Genomic DNA, 27,467 nt, shown 5'->3' on the forward strand with positions numbered 1-27,467 from the left:
TGGCCAGGAAAATTGAACTCAGGTTTCCAAAAACTGTGGTTAATCACAGTTAACTCATGATTTAACAACAGGGGCAATTACTTTTTCACACAGGGCCAGGTTAGAAATTAACTTTTTTGCCTACCTGCCACATCAGGAGCAACTTTAAGACTGTTTCACAGACCAGTATTATATGTAAAGTTTACCTATGCTGTTAAAAAGGCCTCCCCACATGCAAATGAGTCTGACATCTGGAAGATTTAACAAATAAATAACCAAATAATTATTTAAGAATCAGTTTATTGTAACATATAACATATTTATAATAACCAAGCACTGAACCACTTTGCCAGGCTCTTAATGGTCTTTTGCTTACTGTCGGGATCAGCACCTCACCAATCCTAAACCAAAAGCGGTCCTGGACACGCCCTTTCCTCAGGACAAGGCTTCTTGACTTTGATGGCTTGAATTCCATCCTGGCGCCCTTGATGATCCTGCATAGATCTTCCAGCAGCCATCTGCCTCCTGGGACTGATCTTGCAGTTATTGCCAGATCATCCATGAATGCCTTGACTAGAGCCTGCTGGATGCCACTTGCCAGAACTGCCCCTCTCCTTGGCTTTTCCACCATTCTCAGGATCACTGAGACTGTACATTCAGTGACAATGACTTTTTCCAACTGTTTCCAAGTGTCAGTGAAATCCCCACAGATAAATCACATCCTGAAGCGGTTAACGTCCTCCTGCAGAAGGTGCTGGACTTTCTGTAGGACGTGGTATGCCTGTAGTTTGAGTTCCCCCAGTCTGTGAGGGACAGTTCTGTACGCTTTTGGTATATCAAGCCACAGGACTGTCAAGTCTCCTTGATTGCACTTTGCATCCTTAGTTATTTTTGAGAAGACATTTGTATGCTAAATGCAACCTGAAACTTCTGGAACTCCCCCTTTCTGAACTGAAAAATCAATGTACTTGTTGCTCAACGGGAAGTTTGTAAGTCTGTTTGCCAGAATTCCAAAGAATACCTCCCCCTCCACATTAAGAAGTGAGATGGTCTGAAACTGCTTCATGCATGACGAGTTTTCCTCTTTTGGGATAAAGCATCCCCCTGCAATGAGCCACTCATCTGGTGGGCAATTCCAGAGTCTCCTCCATAGTCACTAACAGTACTTGTACACTTTATGTTGAATCTCGTTGGGTCCAGGAGCAGAACCACCCCTTTTTGCCCTTTTTAGGAAGTCTTTGACCTCTCTCCACCAAGAGAGGACAGACATCAGCTTAGGAAACTCGGGCAAGATCAGTGTTTAATGTGCTAAACTGCACTGAACTAAACCGGACCACTTTGTGGAACTTGACCATGCGCAAGCATTGTGTGACGCCACTCGTCCAGGCTTCTGTCGAGTTTTACTTTCAACTTTGTTTCGCCTGAAGATTTCAATGCTTTCAGGACACAAAAATTGGTTAAGAATCAAGAATGATTATATTTTTGCACATTGAATGCTTTTCCTAGTAGTAAACTGCTCAAAACATGGCATTTTTGATAGTGTTTCTCTATGCTGAACCACTGCTGTGTGACGTCATCTGCAAAGAACCTGTAGCCTGTGATCTCAACTATTTTGAAGGTCCATCATTGTTTCTTTAGGAAGCATAGGAGCCACTAAAATAATGTTGCTCTGTTGAGCTCAACATGTGATCAGCTTAGTGAGTTACCTTTGAGTCTGCATACAAAGTCACATTTGTGTTGTTTCACTTATGTAGAAAGTGTAGTTATCATCTGGCTCTGACTCAAGTCCATACATACAAAGCTGGACTGCTGCATATAGCCTCTGGTAGCCATGTCTGTGTAGGTTCTCATGTATCCAGGTCATGGTCTAAACCTTGTCAAGGGGGCAACTGGACTTGATTGAGGTTCTTGAAGACATTTTGCTTCTCCTCCATAAAGCTTCCTCATTTTTCAGTTTTAAAGAGAATGAGGCCAGAACCAGGAATTATAGCTTCATTATAGTCCTGAATATAGACTCAATGATGACCAAATAGGCCATCAAAGAAAAAAGTCTCTCTGATCAGGCATACTGCTGGTCAATCACTATAGGCTGCCTAGCTGATTTGGATCTTATATTGTGAAGAACAAAAAAGGTGAGCATGATATGAATAAAGTTCTAAAGGTGTCATATACAGTGCATCCGGAAAGTATTCACAGCGCTTCACTTTTTCCACATTTTGTTATATCACAGCCCCATACCAAATAGAATAAATTCATTTTTTTCCTCAAAATTCTATACACAACACCCAATAATGACAATGTAAAAAAAAGTTTTTTAGAAATGTTTGCAAATTTATCAAAAATAAAAAAACTCATTTTATCATTTCTGCTCTTTTGCCTCATGGATTCAGCTCCTTTCTAAGTGCAGCCTGGCAGATAATGGCTGTTTTGTTTAGTGGTAGATCTTCCTAAAGTACATAACATGAATTATTCATCCTGCGCTTAGGATTACGCTGGAAAGCAAATGAAGGAAAAACAGTTTACTGAGTTGAGAATGCACGTAAGGGGGGTCCTTGTCAATGTAACACTGCATATTTAGGGAATGTGACATGATTTATTGATGCAAACGTCCCACCCTCACTTGCTTTAGGAGGCAACAACCTGACGAAATCCTCCCCATGCTTCATTTCACCACTCTCACTGTGGCATGCAAGGAAATATCAATGCGCTCATACAGTCTCATTTCGCTGTCTGCTTTTGATGTTCTCTGTTCTGCACAAAACCTACAGAGAAAATGTTTGTTTCTAAAGCTTGATTTCATGCTGGTTAACAGAAAATGTATACTCTTGAATACTACCACCTTCCCTCCATCTGGTGGCACCATCTGCACTTGGCTCAGGCTTCACTGTTTGTCACTTTCCCCATGTTGCGAAGTTTCTGCTGACTCTGAGAAGAACTTCTACTTGACCCTTCTAACACGTTTCCAATCCACTGGAGCTGCTCTTTGATTGTGAAGCCATGCTTATTCAAGGATATAATCTGCACAGCACAGACAGTGGAGCCATGCTAGGATGAGGGCTTTTAGATCAATGTGCTTCCCCTGAGAGCTGCTGACTTTTTGCACCAACAATAGTGCAGGAACAGTGATTTTATTACAGAGGGGGGTTAAACCCATCAGCTTTCAGATGGAGCTACTACAGAAATGAAATCTTTGCTGTTTCAGGACATCAAACATCTGGCAGCTGGATGCTCTCTGTTCTTTGCTGCAAACTTAATGTTTCACGCTGCAAAAGCTTCCTTATGTGTTGCAGTGTGATTACTCAAAGTTGCTCGGCATTCAGTTCCGAATTTTGTGAAGATACCTTTCCCCATAAATTATTAGCTGGACTTGTCCTTATTTGTAACCTTTCCTACAATGCTTCAGAATCCTCCAAAAGATTACAAAAACACATACAGTAACTGCAAAAGTCTTCAACTCTTCGACTTCCATCTGCTTTATCTCCAATTTCCACATACAGCCGCCGCACTGCGATCTGCTGGCAAGTTGCACTGCAGAGTAAATTACTCCCACTCTAGTCTATCAGAGCAGTGCAGCTGCCCATGCTATAGTACAGCACGAATGCCATACGAATGTTTATTTTCTGTGACTGCTACACCACTGGTTAGACCTTTCTGCAACTAATGAAGCTGCTAAAGAAGTTTACAACAGACTAATAGCAGCTACATATACAAACATATAAGAAACATGAACACATAAAGAGACAGGCACAACAGCAAATGTTTGCCAAATAAACAACTATCTTCCGTGTGTCAGGCAGAAAATCTACATCTCACTCAGTGTGTCCTCAGGATTCCAATCCTGTGCTGCTGACTTCTACTTTTTCGAGCAACACCGAGGCTGACTTTCTCAATTATGACATGAATCCTTCTTTGACTTGGTCAGATGCTGGACAAACTGAGAGACAGGTGGACCAACACAGGTCTTTGGGAGAAGCTGGAACTGAAGAAAACTGTTATCACAGAGCCTCGTGGAGGAGGAAAAGGGGATTTTGATGAACTGCTCCAGATGTACTACGATGCCATCAAGTATTGTGAGGAAAGAGGTGAGAGCTGTAACATGCACAATCAAAATTGGGCCAATACAGTTTAATCTAAGATAGTTGACAATGACAGTATACATTCTTTATTTATGATGTTGTTTAATGCTTTTTGTGTGTATTTGTTTTTAGATGGTGCACTGCTGATTGCTGTCTGTAGAGGAAAAGTGAGTGAAGGACTAGACTTTACAGACGACAACGCTAGAGCCGTGGTTACTATTGGAATTCCCTTCCCAAACATCAAAGACCTCCAGGTGAATACAATTAAAAATATTCTCTAGATATTCTGCCCAGACTCTTACAGAGATTTGATATGATGCGATACCATATGATAGGACTTTACATACCATACCATACCAAACCAAGCCATGCCATGCCATGCCATGCACTTTCCAGCTTTTTACAATTCCTTACACACCAAATAAAAAAAAATTATACACTGTAATAAAAACCTGACCCTCATGGAGCAAACTGTCAGCTCAGATTACACAGTTTTCAGCCACACACGTTTTGCACTGCACAAACTGTTTTGCAAAACATCAGATACAGTTCACTACATTAGACGCATTGTTCAAAACCAACAGCCTGTGTTTATTGATTTTTAAACACTCCCACTGAAACAGCACAGTCCAATAGCAATCATCTGCTGGCCATCAAAAAGGTAAAAAAGAAATTCTTTCCTATCCTATCCTATCCATTTTCTTTGACCTCAATGAAAACTTTTCCTGCATCAAGGAAAAGTGTTGATAAGAGAATAGGGATAGATAAGGCAAATGTGATGGATGTGACTTGGGACTACTGTGTAAAAATTATAATGATTGACTAAAATCTATTTATTTCTGAGTTGTGTAATGAAGAAACATGAAAATCTCAGGGATGTATATGTACTCATAAAGGTTTCACAGGTTATGAAAGGCCCTTTTAGAACAAAGCAGCTTTAAGTCAGTCTGAACATCTGAAGGTTTTATATACACAATATTATCAACCTGATATCGGTATATCGGCAGATATCAAAATTTCTTCCAATATTTACATACGATGTTCTGGCCGTGAATGTCGGCATACATTGACTGTAAAATTTTGCCTGATATACTAATAAATTAGTGGAGTTTTAGGCTGGACCAACAGACCTATTTAAGTTGAGATCTTTTTCTTTATTTCTCCTCATTCTTTAAATCTTAAAGTGTGTTTTAAGAAAAGGTGTTTTCCTTAAACCTTAAATTGTGTAAAACATTTAAATATCTGTATGGATATCGGCTCAAATAAATCTGTAAATATCAGCATATATTGGGTATTGGCAAAAATCCAAAATCAAAAAAAAAAAGAAATAAAAGACCCTAATTGAAACTCGTTTGATATAAAGTAATATTTCAAGACTGATTTTTAATTCCCTTTTTGCTGTATTTGTGTAATAAAACCATCTTGCTCTAATTTTATTTTTCCTAGTTTCTAAACTACTAATACCATTATTTCTATACACTGGTTTTGCTTACATTCATCTCATAAGTAACATATACAGTTCTTACAACTTCAGATAAACACTCCATTGTCACAGCTAAATATTTTTTTATCTTATTTTATATCAATTATTACAGAAAAACACCAATTGCTTTCATAGAATCTTAAATATCTTTAAAACATCAGAAACTTTTCTTTGATTGTCAGTGATTAATTTTCATCACTTGAATTTTAAATATTTTAAATAAGTGTCACTAGCGCAGTTTAAATTTGTTATTATTAGATTGATTGGATGTCGGATAAAAGAAAAATAGAAGAAAATCTCATTGGTGAAATAAGTTAGTTTTATTTTCAAAAATAGTCTTCCACTCATCCGTTTCTCCTCTCATATTCATCAGTATGAATAATAAGTTTGATTAAATGAAAATTATTGTTTAATTCAGTGAAGATGACATTCAAATATACAATGATCATTTTGATTGCTTGTTTTCATGAAAGGCTGAGTGGTGTGTCACTTTACATGAATTTGGCGCAAGGAATTGTGGGTCATGTTTAATCTCTTTTTGTAAAGGATGGTCTAGCATATCGTATGCTAAAGGAGAAAATAAAGGAAGCAATGGAGCTTCTTTCCTTCTTTTTAAGAGAATTCATACAGCTCTTATCTAACTCAGTTAGGACCCTTTTGAACCTAAAGGACTACAGATGTACCCCTGAACTCAAAAGCTTATGTGAACACACCTGTAAGCCTCAGACCTCAGAGAAATCCCAGACAACATCCTCTCTGGCCAGTCAGTTCAAAAAGTAACTGACTGAGAAATTGAAACCCATTCCTGACTTGACCTGAGGTTGTACCCTGGTCAGCTTTGTTAGTGAAAAAAAAACATTCACAAATCTGTCATCAGATGTAATTATTATCAATAAATATTAAAATATATTGTAAATATCCCTGTTGTCAGAATTACACTGCTAACTCCACTGGCATTGTTTTATTGTTGATACTGTGAAATATTTGCATATTCATTGTTCTGGCCAAAAACCTTAACTTAGGATACCATGAGCACAAAAATATACCTTTCAGATATACTCATGCACACACCCACTCACACACTCAAATGCATGCCAAATAAGAGCATCTCTTTTTGGTGATCCGTAAAAAAAAATCCCAAAGCGATGTTGCTGTGTTTGCCCCGTCCTTAGCAGATAAAGTTGACCTTTAAGTTTGACTCTCTCCCCCGCCTCCCATCTCTCCTCCCCTTTACTCCTCCACGTCCTCTTGTCAGGGCACAACGGAGCTTTCACTAACCTGATCTGTCAGTGTGTGGAGACGTGTGGCTGATTGAAGCTTCCCAGACCCTTTCACCTTAGCCAAAGCTGTCAGCTTCACCACCGTCAGCTCTCAGGATGTTGATCCTTATTCCTATCCACATTTGTGTCTTTTACTTTGTGTTTTAGTACAAGTAGATGATCCAATGTATGGCTGTGAAGAAGGTAATTCTTCCGTGCTGGACTTGACTGTTCCTTTCCTTGTTCTCATAGGGAAATTGTTTTTCATGAAATATGTTTGAACAATTCAAGAGATTCAAGCACCACCATAAAGTCCTTGTTCTCTCCCTTTGTACCGAGACAGAAGCAAGAAAAAAAAATGAAGAAAGTGTAAATGGTACCTTATTTGTTGTCCAAACCATCAAATCCATTAAATTTTTGCAACAGTTGTCTCTTTTTCTCAAAATTTTAGTTAGATTATTTTTAGATTTAAAAAATTGGTGTTACTTTTTAAAGCCATTAACAGCACTTTGATTTAAGTACTTTAAAAATCTATTATTTTCTATTTTCTGAAATTATATTCATAGAACAAATCTTTTTGACATTAAGAGATAAAGTAATCATGAGAGATATCAGACTTTTATAAGAACAAAGAGAGGACAGAGAGAAGAAAGAATGTTGAAGGTTTTGAAACTCAACAAAAGTTGATTTTTGAGATTCATGGTCATAATTTAAAAGCAAAACCCCTCCTTCAACAAATCACGCCAAATCTGAGTCTGCTCTGCAGTGGACAACAATAAATATCATTGTGTTATTTACTTGTTTGCCAATTATCAGGGCCAGCTGTGAGCAAATAATTGAGTCTTTTTCCAAACTAAAAATACAGTTTATATTTCAGACCATTGATAAACCTCTCACCTTCGGTTGAGCATTTGGGACGACAGAAAATTGCAACAAACTGGGAGCGCAGATGGTTGAGTGGTTTAAGGCGCTACCCATGTACGCGGGCGGCCCGGGTTCGAATCTGGCCTGTGGCCCCTTACCACATGTCTCTCCCCATTCTCTTCCCCATTTCCGAGTCTATCCACTGTCCTTCCTCTATCAAATAAAGGAATGAAAAGGCCCAAAAATAAATCTTTAAAAAAAAAAAGAAAATTGCAACAAACTAACATGTTGTTGTTAAGATGAGTTTTGGTTTATTGAGGTAACATTCCTGGTCCACAGGTACATCATTGGTATTTGAACCAAAACAGGAATCTTATTGACTACTTAACCTGTAAACTGCATGAAGAATTTAATTCAGATTCTTTAGCCAGGTAGGAAAATTTTCAAAAAAGGGTCTAAATGGAACAGAGGTTATTTAACACAGCTGAATGATGCCCAAGAGTCTGGTTTACAAAACAGATTGGCCAACAGTTACACCTGTATACCCACATTTACCTTTTTAGTGGCCAATGAAAAGCACTTCATAAATGAAGTAATACTAAATCACCAAAGATCATTTCACACAAGTCTCTGCCTTTTTTTTATTGCCAGCGTCATAAGTCATCTCATTTCTATACTATAGGATATTAGTTAAGAGAAGTTTAATAACATCCTGTGGTAGAGAGGTTGACTTATGTGATGGTTTATAGGGGATGTGACGAGACAATCAAAAAAATGTAAGCATTGAAATTTGTTTTTCATTGCTGTTATGTTACTTACATATGTCCATGATTGATTGTTACATGCAGCCAACAGCTGTGTGTCAGTCATGACATTGTGATATGAACTTGAAAATCTGCAAACACAACATTGAACCAATACAGTGGGCCTACATTTATACAAACATTGAATCAACTTGTAATTACAGAGCTGACTATTGAGGATGACTTTATTTAACTGTTGAGTCAACTAATTGCACACATTTCTTACAAAAATTCCCCCTGATTCTACATCCAGTCAGTATGATAAAACGTGATTTAGAAATCTGCTGCAAGGCTAAACACATGAGAGAAAAACTTCTTATTAAAGTCAGACTACAGTGTCATGAAAGGGATGTTTCGCTGTAACTCCATTGCATAAAACTTGTAAAATAATGTGCCTGATGCAGAATAAAACAGGAGCTGTGTGGATTGAGCAGAACACCAGGGGGGAGGATTGAAGGAGCCAGAGCTAGTTAGGGAGAAGGTGGAGCTGACCGAGCGTGAAGAGACTGAATTTCTAATGACAGATTCTGTGCTCACATCAACAACCTTTGTTTATTTGCTACAAGTGCTGAGCTCCTTTGAGAGCTCGCTGTCTCCTGCCAAAGCTCATCATAATTGTGCAGTTGAATCAGGGAAGGCTGGTGATGAGGACTGCAGAAAATTTGATTTTGTTCTGCCTCTAAAGTCACACCAGGCTTATGAATTTGGATTCATAAACCATTGGAACACAACAAAATATAAGTAACTGATAATAAGGATTGGTGTTGTGGTTCACTTCTTATTAGCCTTTCTTCGGAATTATCAAATGTGGTTACAGCAGGGATGGGGTGTAATCTGCATTTGCATTCTTCGATATTGTGATGACCTCACAGCACGAAGTGTGATAAGTATATACAAATGCAGCAGGCAAGGTTGGAAGCATCCTTGACAATGCAGTGTCTGTTGCTGCCTGGTGCCTCTTAAAGCAGCAGAGATTGTTGGATTACAAACTTTAGACATTTTCTGATGAAGAAACTTGACTTCATCAGATAATCTCAACATTATACAGATCTTATATATTTGATAGCTTTTACAATAACAATCTGAAAACTTATGTGTAGTATAATGTTATAGCAGTAGCTAGTTCACTTAGAATTACATTTACATTCACATTCATGAAGGACTACTTGCATTTTGAAATCATCTACAGGTTGCACAGAGAAGAACTAGATGTCTGTTAACTACTCTGTCCTGGTTTGATTCACTATGAAGAATCTTAGTATCTCTTATTTCTCACTGTGGTCAGTGAATCTGTGTAAGGTGTCTGCTCTGCTGGAGAGGGATTGTTTATAAAGTAAAAGCTTGTGCATTTCATTTGTTTTAAAGTTTTTCACGACAATCAGAACAGATAAGAGCTACATGGGTGCTATCTGATGCCCTTTATTTGGTCATCATAAAGTTTCCAAATGTTAAAAGTTTGCTTGCTCAGATTGTGGAGACAGCAAACTGTAGGATGAGTGGAGAATTAAAATGTCTTTATTTTATGTGAAAGATTATATTTAAAAATAGATATAAATTCCAGTTTTATGACTGTCAGTTGCTTTACATATGTTATACCTTACATTTATTTGCAGCATATTTTTCCTGACTCCAAATAAATGATAACTTTAGCATTTTCTGACTGCTCTGAAATGGTGCAAGAGCATGACCATTATACCTAGACCTACATCAAACAGGTAAAATATAAACATACTAATGCAAGAAATATTCCTGATTCAAATAAAAAAATGTATTAAATTTGAATTGTTAACTGTGAAAACTGATGTAATCTAGCAAGGAAATGATAAGGGAATTTCTTTCTTTCTTTCTTTCTTTCTTTCTTTCTTTCTTTCTTTCTTTCTTCCCTTCTCTCTTTTTTTCTTTCTCTCTTTCTTTCTTTCTTTCTTTCTTTTTCACTCATCCTCTTCATATCTCCAGTGCAGTGTGGCCCCCAGAGAGGCTCTCAGGGGCTGCAGAGGTCTTTGAGCTAACCCCATTACACTGCTTAGAGGACGGGGACACTGACACTAATGACTATAAAAGCCATGCAGCTAATTCTTGTAGCATGCTAAACTAGCATAGATATTTCTGCAGCACCCTGACATACAGAGATGAGAACCTAGTAAAGGCATCACACTCAAATAATGATGGCTGTCTACATCTATGTTGTCAATACAAGAAGTACTAGTAATGGCATTCAAATGACAGACTAACTTACCCAGGTATTAGGGCTGGGTCATATGGACTTATAATCATATCTCCATGTTTTTAGCGAAATGGTGATATGTTACATATATCTCTATTTTTTATAATGATTGGTAAAACAAATGATTTTCACAAAGCCTGAACAACAAACTTAAATTTGATTCTAGTAAAAAGCCTGGCATACCATGGCATCAAAACCTGTTTGATGCCATGGTATGCCATATTTCATGTTTTGCTTGAGTGCTTATTGTGAATGCCCACACCAGGAAATGTGGTAGTGTCAGTAGCAGCTTAACACACATCAGCAGGACAGAAATGCAACTTAAAGCTACAGGTGTGGTTACAAAAAAAGTGAAGACAGAGCTTATAAAAACATTTTTCTGTGATCTTATGCTCAGACATGGGTTGAGTACGCCATCACAGTCTTTTTTTGGGGGGGGAAAAGGGGGGTTGTAATACCGCAATATAACAATGTAACTGTAAAGGGCTAATAATTACTTTCTAATATAGTAATGCATTACATTACTTAGTTACAGCTTAAAGTAACTACTTACACTACTAGTTACATTACTTTTTCATTACCCATGGAGATCTTCTGTTCCTTAATTGCTGATGAGAAATACAATGTTTAACTTTATACTTCCCATGTTAGCGTAATATAATGTAATGGCACTATTCCATGTAGTAAAATATGTAAGAAAATGTGAGTAATGTCAACACAAGAAGTGATGTTACAAGGCAGAACTAATTGTATGTGTTTCAGGGTTTCCTCCAGGATTTTTTGAAACTGTGGGGGAGGGCTTTGCCTACCCCCAGAAATTTTAACATAAAATATGGTAACATTACCATGACTTTTACAAATATTATATCATTGGGGTACCTTAACTAAAAATTGAACATGGATATTCCAAAGCTGTCAAAATAATGTTAAGAGTTTAAATGTCTGTATTCTGAAAACTGAAAGAAAAAGACATTTTTTTAGTTCTGTTAAATTAAATAACTTGGACATGCCACAGAATAAACAAAAAAAAAAATGAAAATGATATTTTTTAAGCTTTTACTTTGCCTCCCTCCTTTCAAACATACAAAAACACTTTAAGATTATACTAATGACAACAGCCTGGGGATATAATTTGAATGAAAGACTCCTATAGTGGGATTCTGCTTTTATTACGTCCTCTCGCAATTATTTCATCCCAGAGGAGCCTCAAGTAAGCCTCAGCCTATAAAAGTTATTCATATTATGATAACTTACAAACATTTATCACTCACGTATTCAACAAGCTAACTTTAGTTTGTTCATGCTTGATGATGAATATATCTACACAGGTTTACCGCTAATCATCGGATTATAATCAGGGATGTACTAAACTAAATGAAAGTGAAGTTTATCAGCCGTTTGTGTGTGACAACAGACAGGAAGTTGCGACTCCGGTGTTCATTTTTCAAAATTAAGTTACAGAGCAGTGTCACATTTCATGATAACAATTTCACAGTCCTATTATGATTCGTAAATGTGCGCAAATATAGACTGTATGTTTATATGGATCCATTCATACAATATAATTTACATTTTTAACATCTGAAGAAAAAAAAGATAATTCTGAAGGCATGGTGGCTTTTATTTTGGTGTGGCGGTGCGCCACGATCAATTACATGTAGTGGAAACCCTGTGTAACACAAACCTTATTCTAATAAGAACACACACAAGACCTCCCATTTCTGCTCTTTCATCCAACAAAGATGACAGCTAAATTGTGAAAATTAGACCAAAACAGCCCCTCACAGAAAAATGTCATGAACAAGGTAACAGTTGATAATATTTCCTCCATGCTATATGCTGCCACTAGCCCATTTATCTCAGCTTTTGTGGTTACCTGTTGCTGTTGTTGATAATCTTGCTTTGGCTGCATGGTGGGTATCAGCATCATGCATTATCTATATAGCCTCACTCAGGCCCTGGGGGTCTTTAGCTTCTAGCTTTGTGTTAGTATGCTGCTTTTGCAGGTATCAGGAAAAGTTTCATGCAGAGTTCATGGCAATGGAGAAATGTTTCTGGCCCTGGCACAGTTTACACTTCACTGTCACAATCATGTCCTTTTGTGCATTGAAAGTAATGTTCATTTCTCCACGCATCTCAAGATGTCCTTTGCCCTTTGAACTGCTCTGACGTTTTCCCCTCCCTCTTCCATGGACTCTAGCTTATGTGTCATTCACTTGAATTGGCGAGTGTGAGCCCGCATTAAAAAAGAATGCTTAATATTTTATTTTATCTTTTTTACATGCTCTCATTGTACAGATAGTTGGATGATTAACAGTAACACTGGTAGTAAGGTGATTACTAAGTTAATAGGTTGATATGTAGTGGGATTACAGTGACAGGGAAAACAGTCAATATTGCCAACATATTCGTGAAATTTAGGTCTGGCGTTTTTTTTACAGTTCATTAATCATGTGTTCAGAAGCTCAGAGGTATTTGGACAGACTAACACAATTACACATAAAACAATAGTAGTAGTAATGACGCTGTAAAGAAGTTGCCAATACAAAACATTTTAATACCATTTGTTTTAGATTATACAGTCTGTTTGATGGGTCATGTGCAAGGGCTACATGAAACCTCAAATAGAGATTTTCAAAATGGATATTCCAAATGGAGTATCACGGGAAATCGTCTAAAATGTTAAATTAAAAAAAATTAAAATGATTAAAAAAGATTAAAGCAACAATTTGATATTATAATTTAATGTTATTTTGTTGAATATTGGTCTCTCTGATATCAATCGAGCATTTTAAAAAGCTCCTCATGGGTATCATTGTCGACCCGTCTGTTCTAATGTATATTTCCTGCTACTCACCTGTTGCAAGGACTGTACCGGGCCGAAAAAGCTCCTCCTTTATGTGAAAATATCACCAAACTACAGACATGGCTCCAATTTCGACTACATGATCACAATGTATGTCCCTCAGAATTATTCTGCAAGGAAAATATTCATTTTGATCAGTCAGTTTTGATCGCTTGTTGAACTAAATCAAAATTAAATACATGGCTTGTATGAATTCAAATAGCACTTCTGTTATTTTCTTCCTGCGTAATCTGCATGAGCAGCTACAGGAAACCCTCCTTTGATTTTTAACACCAGTAGCTCCACTGCTTTGTTATATAACTCTGTTAACATGTTGGGGTTCATTTCTGTTCTTTGACATTTTCACCTGCATGAATGCTCTATATTAACACCTGATCATATTTACACCGTATGTCTTATGCTGAAACTAGCTCTCTGGTTCCCACACATGCTCACACACAGATGCGTGACATGTTCTTACATTGTCACTTCCATGCACTATTGCTAACATGTGCACATTCTCTTAAGAGCACACATGGACCCAGACATATTAATTCATTCATTCTACGCCACACTCGCATGGCAGCCCCCCATTGCTAGGATAAGAGGCATGCACCCAGCTTCTCTCCATTTAAACTGCTGTAGCACTTTACATGCCTGCACGGCCTGCATTCCCAGACAGGCATAACTCTCAGACGCTCCAGCATAAGCACATAGCATGGCTTTTTACTGGCCTGTTGTGTTATTGTGACAAAGATCAAAGGTTGAACTTGAAAAGTCCTCTGCAGAGAAAGCCCTGCCAAGGTGGAATTACATTTATGTTGAGTTTTTCCAATAGCATGTTTGCAGTGAACAGTCACGTCCTGCGTGAGTGAGTCAAACAATAAGCGGCTTTAACAAGCAATAAAAAGACACTTACAACTGATAAGGCATCGCTGTAAATTTAACGACGGGCTCAGTCAGCCTCTTGCTGCTGCCCTTTATTAAAGACAACCACAAGAGACGTTTAATTTTAAGGCCTGCAAGCATGTAAAACGGATGGATAAAGGGGATTTCAGAGGAATGTTGGAGAGTTTATGGAAATCATAAAGAAGAGTGGGTGATAGATGCTCCAGTCTCAGTCTGGACATTGTACACATATCATCAGCTGAATTATCAATCAAAGGAGAGCTGTACAATGATGTACATGACCCCCACTTAAGGATATCAAAATTTTTTATGCTGTGTTACTTTTCTATACTTTTAAGTTTATATTATATATATAATATATTTATATTATATTTATATTTTTTATTTTATTCTTTTTAATTCTTTTGATTCTTTTTAATACTTTTTAACACTTTTCAATACCATTTTTTCAAACAACACAATATTTTATTAATTAATGCTATCAAAAAAAGTATTGAGGCTTCTAAAAAGAATTACAGATTGATTTAATGTGAGAAAGAGAGAAAGTGGTCCATTCAAATTCAGAGATTGGCAGATACTCAGACATTTTCAAGCCCTTTGGATGTCTCATGAAGATGCCAAAGTAATGTTAAGTTGATATGTCCTACAAATAGAGAGCAGAGGAGGCTACACAGTCTATATTACACCACTATGCTGGCAACTTTGTGTACCAAAACACAGACAGTAACATAAGATATTAACACAAGCAAACGCCTCACAGTTTTTTCGCATATTGTCAAATTATAAACAGTGAAATCATTTGGACTGACATCCTCCCATTGTTTGGTTGTTTAGTTGGTCCATGAGCTCTCATCCAGCCAGAATTGAATCGGTCAGACTATGGAAAAAAAGAGAGATGAGACAGAGAGAAAGTGTAGTAGAGGTAGTGAGAGAGGAGAGGATGGTGATCCAAGTAGAGCGATGGAGCGTAATTTGACTCCATTCAAAAAATTCCATGGGGCAAATTATCTGCTTTGAGGCTTCGCTTAAATCAGTCATGTATATATATGCCAATGCTGTAAGCTTGGACATCATACTGTTTCGCACGGACGGTTATCTGTGTGGCCCAGTGCACTTGTTTTTGCTGTTATTATGACGTAACATGCGATAAAATGATACAGGGTGTGAAAATCATGGAGGAAGAGAAAGAAGATGATGCATTGATGTTGACAGGCACTCGACCAGCATTTTTATTTTAAATATGGCACTATGCTAACACTGTAGCGGTGAAGTGGTAAAATGAAAGGTTTAAATAAAGAAAAAGTTTTCTCTCTTCTTTCTCTAGTAAAGAAACTGCACAGGTTGAAAGTATGCACATCGCCAAGTTTATGCACTGCCTGCATGATTCACTCCTATGAGACAGCGGTCAGTTTGTGTCTGCAGATGTCAGGGGATTTTATAAACTTCATTTACTGATTTGACAGTTTTACAGAGCAAAGACAGGCTCCACGATCCAAGCCCCATTTTGGAGCTTCCTCTCTCTCTTTTCCAAATGCACATGTCATACGTTCAATTATTATTTATTCAAAATTCAGTGCCCTCACATCTTTGTTATAGCTTATTTTTCAAAAGCCCTCAGCATCCTGAAGCATTCAATTAAACAACGTTTTGATCAGATACCAGTCAAATAGAGACACGTCATTGCCACCAACAGAGACTGAGGCAGAGAGCAAATAGATTAGAGTTCATCATCATCATACAGCCAGGATTCAACGGGTCACAGAAGCAGCCCTTAAAATGTGTTCTCCAGGTCCAGATATGGTATTTTTTCAGTGGATCAACTCGCAAACAAAAATGTGGTTGAAAAAATTTTTAGTGAACACCCTTTGAGAAACTGATCTTATTCCTGTAATGTAAAAGTTCAGCTTTAAGGCATCATTAGACCACTGTGTGAATGATAGAGATTTATTTCTTGTTAGAATGTGAAAGGTAACACTCCTGCATGAAGTAGAGCAGTAACCTTGCAAAGCAGATGGATTTGCCCGTTTCCGTGTTTCTTACTGGCAAATCCATCTTGCAAAGCTCCAATCTGAACCGTTTGGGACCGGTTAGAAAGTGACAGGACCAATCAGCGTCAAGGGGCAGTACTTTCGGGTGCGGCTGAGTTGTGACGTATGCAAGCTGCAACAAGAGACTGGTTTGAATTATGGCATAAGGCATTAGCATGGATGCTGCTAAAGTGCCAGTTTTATCAGAACTTGATGAAATTTCTTCATTAAAAGACAAACATAGAACATCATTGAGTTGTTTTCTTTTCAAAAATGACAAAGGTCGTGTAGTGACATGTCAACAGTTGCGTTATGCAGCTCTCTATGGAGTTTACTCCTCCGTAGTGGTGAGCCTCAGTAACGACTATATGTCACGTGTTTTGTTTCTTTGATTGGCCCGTAAAGATGTGACAGACAGAATGTTCATCCAATCACCCTCCGAGTTTTTTTTTTTTTTTCAGTTTTTCATTTTCCTTGGAGCCCCCCTACACATTTCAAAGACAAGCTGAGTCCCCACAAGACCCAAACAAAAACATTATATCGACATAATATTGCCAAAAATCAACAGCCATTTAATTGTTTAATTGATAAAACCCTAAGCAAGTGGCTCTTCACAGGTTTTTCATACCAAAAGTCCATTGAATAAAACTGTTTAAGTGCTTTATCATGATTCTACTTAATATTTACAAATTTAATTTTGACAACCTCAGAGCAGACAATGGCTTGCCCCTCCTGAGATCTTTGGTGCCCCCACTAGGGGGTTCTGGACCCCAGTAGAGGATGTTAAAATTACTGAATGTTCCTTTACTTTACCATCAAATTGGAAAGTAAATAAAATCAAATATAAGGAAGTGGCACTTCCTGAGAGAGGATCCCTAAAACACAATTGTAGCCTAATTTTATTTCATTATTTAATTTGCTTTCTTTTTAACTTCAATAAATGTAACTAACCATCAGAATTGTGTTGCACTTTGTAGTACGTACAGTGCTTAACAAATATATCAGACCACCCTAACCCTAACCAAAGTAAGGTTTATGCCACAGCTGCCCTAAATTAACAGCATTGATAATTACCAAAATCATTTTTTATGTTTCTGCAATGGTTAATATACCAATATGTAGAAGCTCTTAAACCGAAATGATATTTTTAATGCTAAAATATAATTATTATTGTTATCCATGAATTTTCAAATTTACTGATTTACAAAAAAACGCCAACCAGGGTGATCTTGGTTGGACAAAAGCTTTTCAAACAAACTATTGACCAATCAGTGGAAGCTGTCAGCCCTACAACAGATATTATCAGAAGTTGCTCTGTATTGCAATTGTTGTGTGTTGTGATTGCAGAAATTATGTGAATATAGACTGATGCATGCTAGTTGGCTCTACTTCAGTGGCTTTTTCAGTACAACATGAGACTAGATCAGTTAATTATGCTGCAAAGGTTTGCCATGTTAATTTTAAAGTTCTTTCAGACTACCAGGAGGGTGCAGTAAAGATACCTCTACTGATTAGGTTGATCTAGAAATAATGCAGATTAATGTCACCAAGATTTCTTAGTTAATAGAAATTACACCCGCACCCAAAATTGATAGAAACTTCAAGATATTTGGGATTTCCTGTGAGAAGGTTGACTTCAATTGTAGAAGTCTTGGAAAGTCGTGATTTGTGTCAGAAAAACTGTGACAGGACTGGGATGATTGAAACATTATTTAAAGAGAGACTTGATTCAGGTTCTAAACTTAGGTCTGTTCTGCAGCATTCAGAAGCTGTGATTTTTGCAAAAGTAAGTATCTGCCCTCATATCAAGGAACTTAATTTTTACTTTTTGTCAGCTGTAAGTGTATCTCTTAAAGAAAACTATGGAAGAATAAGTTGTCTTAAGTTTGTAGCTTTGGTGTTAGTTGCTCCACGTGCATGTTGGACAGCAGTGTGATAGTCAGACGTCCTTGTGAGTGTGTGTGCAGCAAACACGCACACATGGACACTGTTTTCAAGAGAAGCCACTCAGCTGTCAGCTCTGCCTTATGTGGCAGATGAGGCGCTCAGCAATGTCAGTGACAGGCACAAGATGTCCTGGACTGCCAGGGGCGTGCACACTGACACCGACGCATGCACACACCCCCACACACACACACACACCCACACACACACACCCTGCGTAAAATGTAGCTCAAACAGATGCGCTCAGCTGCGAATCATGCCTACTGGTCAAATATATGTTTTTAAGGATGAACAGGTAGCTGTAGAGGACAAGGCCAAAGCAAGCGAGTGATCTCCTGACATTTTAACTAATCCCTTCTAGCTTGTGGTTTCTTGCACATTTGCGAGACTTGCTAGCAGCCAGAATTGGCTTTTTCACATATGCAACCTGTCATGTTGGATTGGACTATGACATGGCACAGAGCGGGGACGTGATGGCTCGAACCCTGAAGTGGACTGTGATTGGATTTAGATGACACTGTCGGCTTGAGGCTACTGGCCTTTCTGTTCGAGCTGAGGGTTTAGAAGTAGATTCTTTAACTGCTCTGGTGTCTCATACTTTGGCAAACATCTCACCATGAAGCCAGCAGTGTTAACAAGACTTCCTGTGGCATGGCTGAAGGAGCTGCATCACACTGACATTCTTCATTGCTATAGTGTTTGCACTTATAAAACCTGTGATTTAAATATCTCTTGATACAGCCCATAAATTCTCTAAATGTAGATAATAAGATTTTCAGGTTTTTTTTCTGTTGTTTGCATGCTTCTCGGTAAGGTGTTATTAGTCATAGTCCAACTTTGGAACGACATTTAGGATTTCCTGTGACTCTGCTTGTTTGTTTATGCCCAGACAGGCCACAGTGGCATTGCGTGATGCGCGTGAGGGAGCAGGCTGTACCTGCCACGGCCCCCGTGTTTGGTGGCTCAGGGCGAACACACGGTACCTGTCAAAAGCAGTTAAAGCCCCGTTCAGCAGGCTGCCTTGCATGGCATCCCGTCAGACGCCAGCTGAACTTTTCACTTGTCAATTCTGAAAGGTTAGTGCTAAAATCAGCAGCGACAGATGCAAATGGATGGATGCTTTCCTGGCATTTCTGTGCAGGGATGCTTCATGTCACCTAGACCACCTTGTTTGCCCCCTCGCACCCCCCATTCTCTGTTTGGACCCTCTTTTCCCCTTTCAGAACATATCAGTCTGCGGGGGCAGTTAGAACCGACCCCTTTAGGTCCTCAGTTGTATTTGTTTGGGCTTTACTTTGTCCCAGATATGTCATCTTCTTAATTTTCACCTTTATACCCAAGATTAATCCAACCAGTACTTTCTTATTTGACATGCGTACAACCATCTTTTCCAGATGCTACTGCCATTATGGCAGCATCTATAATAGGTGTTCTATAGTGAGTCATTGCTTTGTTAATAAGTTGTGTCAGGATCACTTCCAAAACAACTGAGTTCATATTAATTGTCATAAAATTTGCTTTTCATCCACTTTCAATCAGTTTGTTTAATTAGACAAACACTTTTAAATATGCATACTTGATTTTTTGATCAAGCTCTTTTATAAATTTTTCATTTACCAAAATGAGGCTATGAATTGTTGGTTGCTTGGAAGTAATGAATAAATTAGCCCATCCAAGTTAGGCTGTTTATTAGTGCATCTTGAAATTTTTGTACCAGCTTTATTGTCAAAATGTTTTAGTTTGCCTTGGCAGTCTTTGTTTGCATCTGGTGTGAAAAAGATTATGCTTCCAGCATAATGTTATCTTGTGTTCAGGGTGGCTTAAACGTTGATGGAATAAAAAAACCCCACTGAAATTTTTTTGAACCCGATGTAGCACTTCAATAGACATCCAGAGTACTTCTTGCGAGTGTTATCAAAGACAGAATGAGCAAAATAAACACTCCCTCTGCAAGTTTGGTTGTTTTTGTACTTTTTGACATAAAAAATGATTTTTATTAATTTTACTCTGTGTCAAATTAAGTTCCATTTTTACCACAGCTTATCTTGATCCCTTACATTTAAAATCCAATAAGAGGAATTAAGTAACTGATGGACAGCAACCAGTTTGATCAAATGCACATAGTTTATGTAGTTGAGATTTTGTTGACAAATGCAGAGTCAGCACTACAAGGTAATCTGGCCGATTTTGGGTCTGATTTCTGCCCTTCTAAAAGGTTTCACAAAATCCTTAGCTGTTTAATGGTTCTAAAATTAGTTTTGTCCAATTATCTGGTAGTGTCAGGTGTGTTAAGGGTAATCTGAACCACTTAGTCACAAATATTTATAGATCAATTTTTTTAGGAACCAGTGTTTTGTTGTGAGAATCCTGATGACATCAGATCATTCGCAACATGGAGAACTTATGTTGCTAACTTATGGATAGCCAGTTGAGACGTGAGCTGACTATAGAAAGAAGCACAACAACTGTGGAATTTTTTTTTTTTTTTGCCTCCTCTGTTTTGATCATAGTTGCTCTTCACAGACTTTAGGGAGAAATGCTTTTATTATTTGTCCTCAATGCATTGGCTCTCTTACATGTTTAACATATGTCAAAATTAAAAAAAAAAAAAAAGCATTTATTTTGGGTCAGGCATTTGTTCCACGGCTGGTAAAGGGATGGAAGAGTTCGCCTGAAAGAGAGGCATGAGGGGCAATAACTGAGTGGGCATATACAGTGTGCTTTACATGGATACTACAAACTTGAGATTTCCTCTTTATTCATTCCTTAAACGATTCTGATTGTCTTTTCATTCATGGAATTACTAGCATAAAGACAGGTCGTGTTGTATTACAAGGTCCCCTTTCCTTATTTGATTTCAAATTAATTTGTGTTTGGAACAACAGAAATTTGAGGTGTGATTGCTCATAAAACCAAATTTTAAAAGCAAAATAAGCACTCCTTATCATTCTCAAAAGCCTTCTGTACAACCTGTTTAATTTCATTGCAGTACTAGTGAATTGACTACTCAGTGACTCATCTTTTTGTATTCAGCCTGTGATTTGATGGTTGTAGGTTGAACAGAAGATGAAGTACAACGACCAGCACTGCAAGTCCAGGGGTCTTCTCCCAGGCCATCGTTGGTATGAAATCCAGGCCTACAGAGCTCTTAACCAGGCCCTGGGGAGGTATGTCCATCCTCTTCAGTATGCATGGTTTTATTTTTGCTTTTTATCCTTAAAGTTAAATGTTCAAACTTCTTTTTGCAGGTGTATCCGTCACAGGAATGACTGGGGGGCTCTGATTCTAGTGGATGATCGGTACAGGAATAATCCAAATAAATACATCACAGGTACTAACTGATGTTTAGCTCTCAGTTTGAACACTAGATGGCAATAGTTATCCACTGTAAAACTGTTTGTCTCTGTGTGATGTGTGCCCTGTGTGATCTCAGGTCTGTCTAAATGGGTCCGCCAGCTTGTCCAGCATCATGACACATTCAGCAATGCCATGCAGTCTCTGGCGACCTTCACTCAGGCGCAGAAGAAGACAGAGGTGGCCCACACAGACAGTCAAACCCTGAGCTCTGCATCTCCAAACGGTCACTCAACTTTACCTGCAGAGGGACAGAGTCTAACAAAGACCCCTGAACCTGAGACACCACGCTCATGTGTGAACCTGTCGGAACCCCTGAGCCCCTCCAACATCAGCTTTTTCTCTCATACACAGCTAAAAGCAGAAAGAAACGAAAACGCAGGTGAGCAAAAGAAGATTGATGATTAGAGGAGAAAACCCTTGAGCTTCCTATTGATGTGTCCTTTTTAGTCTCAGAATTATTTTTTTTTAGTTTAAACTGCTGAGGAATTTAAATGATCTAAACAGGCCAGAAAGAAAGAAAGACAGCCAACAGAAAATTATCCACTTACAACAAGATTTACGTCAATAAAAGAGGAAACAAGATGCTTTTGAAAACAATTATGGAGTTAAGAACAGATTGTATGTGAATGACAGTAAAGGACAAATAGAAACAGAAGACCAATCGATGGAAAATTGTGTGTCAGCTATTTATCGAGGGCTATTTAACAGGCTGAAATAACTAACTGGTGGGCCACGAAGTGGGTCCCGAAGGTATGTCTTAAAAAAGTGTGCCAGGAAAGTCTTTGGTGCATCGAAGTCCTGAGCAGACATACATCAATACTTCCTATTCTGCTTAGTTTTCCTGTGGTAACAAGAAAATTTCCCAAGATTATACCTCATTTATCTTCATTTCTTGGGATAACAAAGCTCAGGTTTCCTGCAGACTATTTAAGAAAAGTCTTAAATAGTCTTGAATTGCACATTTAAAATCTAAGGCTATGAAAGGTCAGATTTTAACCAGTGATAGGTTTTAAATTTTCGAAGTCACTGAGATTACGGCATGTCCTCATTCAGTCTCTGTTTACCAGCCAAAGTTCTGAAACATCTTCCTCCATAAATTGTTGCACAAATCTTCTCCAGAACTCAGGGAATTCAGTGCTGGATGCTCTAGATTTACTGTGGGAGGATCTCAAACCCCTCTCTGATTTTGTCAGACTCACTGTGATTAAATATACTCTGTACCATGGTAAATTACTTGTCCAGCTCTCTAACATCAGGGCTACAGGTTACATTCTTAATTATTCATGCAGCCCACCCTTAATAGTTAAATTGTTTAGAATCAGCTGAGCACATCACCTATAATGTGTTATGATTATTTCACCATAAAGCATATTGATAGGTTAGAGACATTAAATGTGCCAGAAATCATTCAATTTGGGCAGAATATTCAGCCCTGGTCCAGTTTACCAAGGACTCTCATTTCCCTGTTATTATTAGACCATTTATCATGCATAAAGAGGTGTAAATTTTTCTCAGCATAGGTTCTGAAATTGTCTTAAAAAGTCTTCTGTATGATTTTTTTTAACTTGTGTAGTAATCCTGAAGCTGCTTTTCCCAAGATAGTGAACAAGTTCCTCGTGAAATTACCAAATATCCCCATTATTTTGGGAAAATGTAACGATATGCTTAATGAAGAAATGTTTGTGTTGTCTGTTGTCCCATTTCCTTGTTTCAGTCGTGTTTTGTTCCATGTAAGGTCCAAACTGATACATTTTCCATTAAATGAATTTGTGTAATTGAAATTTGGGTCCCAATTTCACATAAGTGGTAATGGTTCCTAATGCCAAACCAGTTGAAAACCTCTTCTCTAGAATATATACAGGAAGACCCTGGAAAAAAAATGCAATTGTGCATAGCACTCTTCACATTACATTTTTGGTGAAAGAGTGTTTATTTACAATGATCATTGTCTAAAAATTTAAGTATATTTGCTGCCTAAGTCCACCTTTTTTTTTTTAAACCTTTCCTGATTTGGTTGGCTTTAGAACAAATTACTTCTTGGTTAAGTTTTCGTTTTGTTACCCTTTGGTTTTACATAGGACAGAGTGATCTCACTAACTAAAAACCCTGAAGGCTGACAATCTGCAATCCAGGCAGTCATGGAGCTCGCTGGAGCATGCTTAGGATCCAACAGCCACAGAACTACAGCCACAGGCTAAATGCTTTAAAGAGAGTCCCCAGAATTGAGACTACACTTAACAAAAGGCTCAATCAAATGATGCTTTTCTCCGCCTTTTTATTATTTCCCTTAAATTGCATTTCTTATGACATAATATTCTTGTGTTGATTTTAATATGGATGTGATAAAAATGATTTGGCCTAAAGTGGATAATGCTTTACTAGTTAAGCTTGTCAAGGTTTTGAATTACCCTGTTTTTTTTAAACTACAAAAACTCGAGTTTAAGCTAGTGTATTGGTTCAATTTATTGTCAGAAACTTATTTTATGATATAAACTGCAAAAAGTAAGCCCTTGATTGCTTAAATTTGCACAAAAAGCAAAAGTAGAAATTCCTTATATGTCTTGAAATGAAATTTCCATAAGATTACTTATAACAAACCACACAGGTCTTATTGTTGTTTTTAATACCCTAAAATAAGATGTTTATTTAGACTTGAGTGTAATCAGATATTTTTGATAAGAAAAGTTCAGACTTTTTTAGAAATAAGTTTTTATGGTGTCCCAATATCTGGGTTCTGTCTTTCTTTCCTAACTAGTCCTGCACCATAGGCAGCTGTGTCTTTAAAAGACAGCGAGCTTAAGGTTGCCTGTCATTTTTCTGTTGTTGAAGAATGTACAAGCATGACATCACCACAAGAAAACATGTTAAGGTGACGTGTTTGCACATTGTCCAGGCGGACGCCTATTGTCTTAGAGGTCACGACAAGGCAGAGCAGCTGAATTGTGTGTGGTGGCAGCAGCATACCCCTCTACGGCCCCACCCCTCGTAGTTTGGGGTGGGGGAAGGATGTTGGGGGCGGGGGCCATGGGATCAGTTGAGTGGCTTGCCTCATTACTGTAAGGTCTTTTGCGTGCCTGAGTGGTGCTGGAGCGAGCTGATGAGCAGATGTTGGACTGTTGCTTTTAATTAAATCCTCTTGACCTTTGTTTGGGTTATATTGAGCGTAAGCCCAAATTTATTTATTTCTTCATAAAACAGCATCAGTGGCCATGCGACTCTGCATACCAGTCTCACCTTGGGAGTCTTTAAGCCTCTGAAAACACAAATCTAGACATCCAGAATTTTAATCTCTGATATGTCTGTAGTAGAAATCAAACAAGTTTGATTCCTTTTTTGATCTATGGCAGGGAAAAAGAAAGTCCAAGGCACCCTTTATCAGACAACTTCTCATTTTTAATCAGTAAAAAATGGGGGCGAATTTCTGCACAATTTTTAAATTGCACAAACACACTGGCAACATATTGGTACCCAATCTTTGCCAGTGTATTTGTGCAATTTAGACCATGCATCCTCTGTTTATTTGTAAACGATCTAAGAATGTATTTCGCATATTTGGGCAACAGTGGCTCAGTAGTCTGAGTTGGTCTTCTTGCAACCAGAAGGCTTGTGGGTTTGATCCCCAGCTCCTACAGTCACATGTTGATGTGTCCTTGGGCAAGACACTTGACCCCAAATTGCTCCCACTGCTGCATCAATGGCATGTGAATATGTATGAATTAGATTCTTCAATCACATATTTCACAGAACTGCCCAGGGACAAGTTGAGTACAAAACAGAATTAGTTTTTTGTCGACATGTAAAGGTGCACGTGATGAAATTCTACTGCACTGTTCAAACAGAGGTCCAGTAGGATAGGATGGAATCAAAGCTGCTGGAGTTACATGCAGATATCTGATGATCTACTTTTTATGGCATTGTGTTGATCTTTGGTAGAGGTAGAAATCGAATAATATCATCATAAAATAAAATCTGTAATATTAAGGTAGCAGCTAGCACTTCACAGCCATCGTTAACCATCTTGACTATGATGCATCTAGATGCATGCAGAAACTGCTAACTATGAAACAGAAAGCCCACATAATCATAAAAAGGGACCTAAATGACAACATAAGCTGAATATGTTTTACTAGAGTTTTCAACCATCAGAAACTAAAAATTTCACTCCGATTTTTGGTGATTTTTGAACAACATGCATTACCTTGTATCAACAATATTGTTCTTGATTAATTATTTATTCATGGGCATTTTAGCTTATTTTCCTTTGTATTTCTTTAGTATGGCATATTTAACCCTTATTTTACATACTATGATTTTATTCACCTTGATTTTACTGATCAGTTATGAGTGATCTGGATTAATTTTGTCACTTTTCTCATTACATCCTGTCCTCTACTGTTTTTTGGGAAGAGGAGGCATATTTAGTCACTGTTGAACAAATTAACCCTATGATACACATAACCTAAGCTAATCTAGCTTCCTATCAAACATTTTCAGTATTTAAAGGCAAATTTCCAGAGGCTTTATCGTTTCCTCTTTTGTCTTGGGTAACATTAATGTATATGTTTTCTTCTTGCAGAGTGTTTGCAGACTATAAACAACCCCCCAGCAGAGCCCAGATCACATCAAAAAAGCAAAGCTCAGGCCCTCTTCAGCATTTTCACCTCCAGCCCTGTCAGCACCCGCTTCAAGAAGCCAATCTTCAAAGAGAAAACACCCCATAACTTCAACCAACACCTAGAAACATTGAATCATTCAGAGGGCAAAGAGAAAGAGCAGATCTCTGAAAAACAAGAGACACCAGACTCTTTCAATGAGGTCAAAGTGGAGACAAATAATCTGTCTGTAGAGTCTCCTTCCAGCTGTGAAGGTGAGCCACCCTCTGCTGAAGACCCTGTAGATGAAGAGGACCAGACTATCTTCTTTACTCCAGAACTTTTTGAGGAAGAAGAGAACGATAGCAGTCCACTGAATGAGACAAAGACTCCTCAGAAGACAGAGAGTTTTGGATCCAGGCAGGCTGCAGAGCGAGAGCAGTCCTTGGTTTTAAATGAGCAGAGTAATAGTTCAGTTAGCAGGGAGAGCACAGAGCTGTCACAGGGACCGAAAGAAGAAACCAACCCAGAGAAGAGTTCTGAGGAGGGAAAGCAAGAAGAAAACCAGATTAGGCAGACAGATAATAAGCTCCGAAGACTGTCCAGATCCAGACAGCAAGCTTCCTCCACTTCTACAGGTAATTAACCGCATGGAATAAGGGATGCTGTAAGAAAGCAGAATGTGTAACCATGCAAATAAACAGAAAACAACACTATCAACAAATAAAGTCCCAACATGTTGAATGCCTGTTATTGTGCAAAAAGTGTTCCAATGATTGCCTTTCTCATCAATACTGAAACAGATCTCACTGAAGGTAATTCATTAGGAATACAAACCGTACATTTACTCCGTTTCTGCATAGTTAAGATGATGTTTCATTTCCAATGTTTCATAATTAATCTTGCAGGAGTTCTCCTACACTATGCATACATGCTACTCAATACTTTGTTTTCATTTTAGAGATAAAAGTCATTGCAGAGAAGTTTAATAACTATTGGTATTTCTAAACCTTGCATTAAAATTGCTTCTGGGTGATTTGATAACAAATAGGACACCTTAATTCGAGGTGTGAACACATTTCACAGCATCCTGAAGATGGATCAA

At 38.0% G+C, this 27,467-nt stretch overlaps 1 protein-coding gene across 2 annotated transcripts in view; it reads left to right on the top strand.

Annotated features, from left to right (window-relative positions):
* Window positions 1-27,106, top strand: part of brip1 (BRCA1 interacting helicase 1) — a 66,881-nt gene extending 39,775 nt beyond the window's left edge. For both annotated transcript variants that reach the window (XM_041795811.1, XM_041795819.1), the window contains 6 exons: window positions 3,902-4,061; window positions 4,188-4,309; window positions 21,468-21,580; window positions 21,662-21,744; window positions 21,847-22,149; window positions 26,347-27,106. In XM_041795811.1, coding sequence (XP_041651745.1) covers window positions 3,902-4,061; window positions 4,188-4,309; window positions 21,468-21,580; window positions 21,662-21,744; window positions 21,847-22,149; window positions 26,347-27,008 — 1,443 coding nt within the window. In that variant the 3' untranslated portion in view covers window positions 27,009-27,106. The remainder of the gene's footprint in view (window positions 1-3,901; window positions 4,062-4,187; window positions 4,310-21,467; window positions 21,581-21,661; window positions 21,745-21,846; window positions 22,150-26,346) is intronic.
* Window positions 27,107-27,467: the final 361 nt, after the last annotated feature.

The sequence above is a fragment of the Cheilinus undulatus genome, linkage group 2 (assembly GCF_018320785.1).
Source record: "Cheilinus undulatus linkage group 2, ASM1832078v1, whole genome shotgun sequence".
Taxonomy (NCBI): domain Eukaryota; kingdom Metazoa; phylum Chordata; class Actinopteri; order Labriformes; family Labridae; genus Cheilinus; species Cheilinus undulatus.